Source organism: Rutidosis leptorrhynchoides, chromosome 1 (assembly GCF_046630445.1).
Source record: "Rutidosis leptorrhynchoides isolate AG116_Rl617_1_P2 chromosome 1, CSIRO_AGI_Rlap_v1, whole genome shotgun sequence".
NCBI lineage: Eukaryota > Viridiplantae > Streptophyta > Magnoliopsida > Asterales > Asteraceae > Rutidosis > Rutidosis leptorrhynchoides.
Window position 1 is genome coordinate 149105001 of NC_092333.1, and position 6076 is coordinate 149111076.

Genomic DNA, 6076 nt, shown 5'->3' on the forward strand with positions numbered 1-6076 from the left:
CTCTAAAAAATGCATGAGCTCGAAAAAAACTGTGCCTGAATCATATCTACGGATCAAAAGATATGACGTTTCAAAGTTTTAAGTTTGCCCGTTACAGACAAGTCGCAATGGTCGCAAGCATACCTTGCGACGTCGCAAAGTGCCTTGTGAATTGCGAGATCGTTTTTTTAATTTTTCTTTTTTAGGATGTATCGTTATAGTTTGTTATAAAAATTGACGTTTTGGTTAATACCCATATATATAATCGTACTTCTTAGAATAATAATTTCACATGTGAAGTCAACATTTTACATTTGTTATGCAAGTCTAATGTATTAACCTAGTACTAGTACGAGTAGAGTACAAAAAGTAAATTTTGTACGTGTTGCATTGAAAACTTAATTAGTACAAAAGTTGATCATGTTCATCACAATGGGCAAACATTGGAAACAGAGTAGTTTGTGCCTCTATAACAGACTCAATTTCACCATTATTAAGTATTAATAAGAACAGAACTAAAGTAAATTTATAAATTAAAATGCAAACTAAATTAAAACGATACAATGGAGACATGTACATTCAAGTTTTCTTGACAACACGAAATGAGTTGCCTCTAAAATTAAATGCTAAAATATAAAGGAGGATTGATCACAAGTCACAAGTCATGTCGGTCTTACGGACAGCTACTCTTCGAATCAAACTTATATAAAATGAAAAATAATTATCAATCACAACACATTAAATAATAATTCATAAATCTGAAGAATTAAAACATAAAAAGTATAAAAATATTATAATCAATTCTTTTTAAAGATAAACTCACACAACTAATTTTATGAATATCTAAAACAATCCACGAATATATTTATAACATGACTTGAACCCTCCATCTCAAAGTTGAAAAAGTCAAAACAAAACCCTAGGTCAACGGTCATTCGATAAGTATCATAATCGCTTATATTGTCATTAGAAGTATATATTATTTGTTCACCGACACAATGCATATACAACAACAACAACGAAAACTCAGTACCACATGCGTGGTGTATGGGGGAATGTGAGATGTAGACAATTCTTTTTCTCTATCTTTGAATAAAGAAAAGTCATTTCTCCACCAAGAGTGATACACTCCAAAGAGAAGAGAAAGTCTTTCCTCTTCCTATTCGACGGATAAAAAAATTGCTTCCAAATGGTCATCCGACCAATAAGTAGAAAAATTTAAAATAATAATAATAATAATAATAATAATAAAATATGAAAAATAAAGCATCAGACGCCATGAAAAAGTTTGAATCAAATTTCCATGGAGTTTAAATCCTGCACATTCAATTTAGGCTTTAAATAGCAGTCAAGTCACCAATAAATCAACGCTTCCTGTTGACTCAATTAATAGGATCCAAACGACACAATGCATATATGCTTGTCATTTATCATTAATTTGTTTTGTCGGAAAACAAGAATGTAATAAGAAAAGAGAAACTTGTATCAAATGATGAAAGAAAATCGACCAATCAAATGATGAAAGAAAACGACCAACAAGAATACAGACAAAGGAGCCTCGCAACTAGAGAACAAACCAACCAAGCCTATCTAAGAGCGAGCCTTCAAACAAAATAGCAAATTACCGACAAAAGCATACAAAAACTAACATACGACGGCTTAAAAAACTCAAATCAACAAAACTCCAAAGGCATCCCGTCGATTCCAATAATACTAGAAAATTAGGTTAAGTATCAACATCATTAGTCATAACAATATTTTTTATAGACAAAATCGCCGAAATAGTCCATGTGGTTTGTATCAAAATGCTGATTTAGTCCATATGTTTTTTTTTACTGAGTTCATCCCAGTGGTTTGTAAATGACGCTAATTTCGTCCCTACGTCTGACGACCGTTAAAAAGTTATGTTAACTCATGTCACATGCTACACACATGAGGGTAAATCCGTCTTTTATATTTTCTTCCTTTTTTTTCCTTTTTCTTTATTATCTTTGTTACTAACATCTTCAACCTAATTTCATCAAACAATAACATGTTCAACTTAATCACACTTCTTTCCTTTTTCCTTTTCTTTATAAACACACATGCTTTATGTTTGTTGCAAAAAAAACAGTGAATTGAAGATGAAATTATGTTCCTTTTCATAAACCTAAGCTTCGTAGCTATTCATCTCATATTAACATCATCAAATCTGTCTCAGATATGTAGTTCATCTATCATCGAGCAAAAATCAAGCAATAGTGAAATTCATCACAGATTCTAGTTACTGAATATTTGTTTCAGCCTTGAGATCCATTAATTTGAACTAATAACATCATTTGATTATGAAATCAAGTCCGTTTGACTTTTCTTAAAAGTCAAAGATCATCAAATTGATGAATTGCAGTTGTTTTCAAATCATGAGATGGATACACGAGCACTTGTTGATGGATTTGGGTAAATTTTCATGAAGGAATCGTGGCCTAAAAACAATAAATTCGAAAAACACTATGAAATTGTAATTTCATCTTCGTGAATTGTTCATTAGCATAATCCTACATTTGATGATGTTTTGGATCTAGTTTGTTTACAAAAAATATTTTTCACTCAATTTAGGACTGTTGTCAATTAGCTTTTGGCCTCAATTTCATCCTAATCGAATACTCAAGTTGTTGTGTTCATCATCGAAAAAAAAACGGACAGAGCAGTTACAAGTGATGTGTCCATTTTTGCTTACGGGTTGCGCTTCTGGTTCAATGAATCTGGACAACAATTGGTGAATTAGGTGCAACATGATACAAACCCACAACAAATATCGTGATTTAGTCTCCTTCAAATCTGAAAATAAGAATAGCGGGTTTTTGGTTTAATTTTTTTTATAAATTCTTTTCATATATGAAAATAAATTTATTAATTGGTTTGAATATTATGAATATGAATAAACTGTGGGAAGAAGATGAAGTATAGATTGTGTTTGATGTGGATTTGGGTATAATTTAGAGTTTATAATTTGTAGGTTTATTGATTTCATTGTTTTATTTGGGAAGGAAAATGAGTAGTGCAAGAGATAAGGTAGAGGATGAAGATGAGAAGCAACAAGACACACTTGCCCTTCACTTGTTTCGCACATGACCCTGTTTAACGGCTATTTTAGACGGTCGTCAGAAATAGAGACGAAATTAGCAATATTGACATACTATGAGGATGAAGTCCGTCAAAAAAAATCACGGGGACTAAATCAGCATTTTGGTACAAACCACAGGGACCATTTCAGCAATTTTGTCTTTTTTATAATTACTACTTATTTTGTTAGATTATAGGCCCTTTGAATTATGGGTCATGTGCAAGCGCATGTGTTGCACACATTCAAATACGTCCTTGCAAAACACAAGTAACCAACGAATACTAACAACCAAAAATGAAACCCATGCCAAATAACAACCGTAAAATCAAATGACACCTAATTAGCTAGTCCGATGCATGAGACGCTTTCTTGCTTTTAGACCCGGGTTTTAATAATTTGTCGTCCACTTGTTCAGATGGCACTGATTTGTCCCTGCGCGATGAATAAACGAATCAGTGATAACTTCTCCATTCTGCAACACGGAGTAGAACCAAATTCTTATCCTTGGCAGCCACCGTCTATTGAATTTGGTCAAACTGTCACGCGTAAACATTCAATGATGTAGGTATATTTAATAAATTCATTTTATTCTATATATGTGAATGCGAATGTGAAAATATGTTGAAGCATTTTATATTCGCATTAACATAACCTCTCAAACACCCTAGTAAAAAAAAATACGTAGTACAAACTTCATCATCTAGATTAAATATACTGAAATTATTTAAAAAACCACAAAAATTGATATACATTTAAAAAGCTATTGCATACATGTATAGTTTGAAAAAAGAAATGTAGATTTATTTAATGTCTGATGATAATAATTTAAGGAATTAAATATTAAATTCAGTTAAACCTAAAATAAATATTTCCTGGATTTGTGTAATTATTGAAAGTAGAAGAGAATTGTCCTACAAAGAATATTGGAGTAATAAAGAAGAGATCAGAATTAATACAGTCATGATATTATTGTCCCTTGTTAACAAATTATAAAGAAAATAGTCATGTGAAAATAGTTCGATATATTTCATATTATTATATTATTATACTCTACAAAGTTAAAAATATATCTTTTTTATGTCAAATAATAGCTCTCCAATTACTATCCCAACTTATAGCTTTTAACAAATGCAATGAACGACCAAGAAACACATTCAATTATTGCATGGTACACTCATTATATTATATTTTGCCAATGAATTGATATTTTCACCATCAAAATTTGATATATTCACCGTAATTATGAATTATGTATTTGTATGTTACAAGTACTTAATCCATTGTCTTCGGATCTATCAATTTTGATAGTGAAAATATCATAATTATCCTTTGACTAAGTCTTCAAATGTTTGTTTAATAACCCTTGAATAAGTAGGATTAGTAGTACTATAACCACCATCAACCACCAAATTAACTCCAGTAACATACTTAGAAGCATCACTTCCCAAATACAATGCGGCTTCCGCCACATCATCTGCTGTCGGAACCACCTCTTTCAGCACCGCAGACGCACACAAGATACCGTCCACTGCCGCCTTATCCAACCCCATTGCCGCCGTCAACAACGGTGTTGAAACCGACCCCGGAGAAATACTATTAACCCTAATCCCATATTGCCCTAGTTCAACACACAAATTCTTCATTAACCCTACAACTGCGTGTTTCGACATTGTGTATGCATGCGGTGATTCGCCTGATAAAACCGACGCTACACTTGATGTAAACAATATTACTCCTTGTTTAGCCGGAATCATAACCCTAGCGGCATGTTTAGCACCTAAAAATGCTCCAAATACATTCACATCAAAAACTCGTTTAAAATTTTCGTTATCCGAGTTTAGGATACTAAAATCTATGGTCCCGGTGATCCCGGCATTATTGAACATGATGTCGAGTTTCCCAAACGTTGAAATGGCGGTGTCAACGGTGTTTTTAACATCGGAGTCTTGTGTGACGTCACAATGTACGTAAAGTATATTGTTATAGCCGAATTTGGTTGCTAATTTGTTGCAAAGAGAAAGACCTAGGTCATCTTGAACGTCAGCAATCACAACTTTGGCGCCGTGTTTAACGAACAGTCTAACGGTGCTTTCTCCAAAACCACTTGCACCTCCTGTAATTATGGCAACTTTGCCTTCTAGCCTGTATAACGTATCAAAACAGGTATGAGGTTATGGATTTATTAAAATACGAAAAGTAGATAAAATAATGCTAATTTATTTCGTTTAGTGACGAGAGAATTGTTGTAGTTACCTGTTGCGAGTATAACCATTCATCATTGGTTCACTATTAGAATATGGACTTTTTGTGACGACACTTTTTGGGAGGATACTAATGTCCTCACAGAAAGACAGCTAAACGACAAAAATATGGGTTGGAGTTGATTTTTTAGTTTGACTAAAACTATTGTGAGGACATGTCGTCACAATAGGTGTTATTTATTTTATTTTTGATTTTTTTTTTCCAGTCAAAGAAGAAAAAATAAAGAAACGTGACATATTTTTTTGACCAGACATATTGCAAGGACATGTTCTCACAATAGATAATTAATTAGTCAATTTTAATTAAAACGAATTATATTTAAATTTTCAGTTCCCTCAAAAATAAATAAATAAACGCCGAAAACCTATCGAGAGGACTTGTTCTCACAATCGGTAATTAACTTTTTTAAAATAAATCTATTTTTATTAAAACGAATTAAATTTAAATTTTCAGTTCCCTCTAAATTAAAATAATAACCCGTGCAACCTATTTCGAGAACTTGTCCTCACAATAGGAAATTAAATTCATTTTCTTAATAATTTTTGTTAAAACTAACTATATTAACGTATGATGTATAATGTATGTATGTATATATTAACGTATTGCTAGTACTTGTTCTCACAATAGGTAATTATAAATTTTGAATACATTTTTATTAAAATTATTATATTTGATCTTTGATAGATTGTTAACCTTTTTAATAATTTTAATAAATGTATGTACGTATATATG

At 31.8% G+C, this 6076-nt stretch overlaps 1 protein-coding gene across 1 annotated transcript; it reads right to left on the minus strand.

The window, feature by feature from the left end:
- Positions 1–4296: 4296 nt before the first annotated feature.
- Positions 4297–5360, minus strand: LOC139866233 (short chain aldehyde dehydrogenase 1-like). The gene is made up of 2 exons (XM_071854404.1): positions 5336–5360; positions 4297–5224 (listed from the first exon to the last, which is right to left on the minus strand). The coding sequence occupies exons 1-2, from the start codon at positions 5356–5358 to the stop codon at positions 4405–4407; spliced, it is 843 nt and encodes a 280-aa protein (XP_071710505.1). The 5' UTR covers positions 5359–5360; the 3' UTR covers positions 4297–4404.
- Between the last annotated feature and the right edge of the window lie 716 nt (positions 5361–6076).

Excerpts from the sequence above, each read along its gene's own strand:
- LOC139866233 (XM_071854404.1), bottom strand. The coding sequence starts at position 5,358 with ATGAATGGTTATACTCGCAACAG. Across the intron at positions 5,225-5,335 it reads AATGGTTATACTCGCAACAG|GCTAGAAGGCAAAGTTGCCA; the intron begins GTAACTACAACA and ends TACGTTATACAG.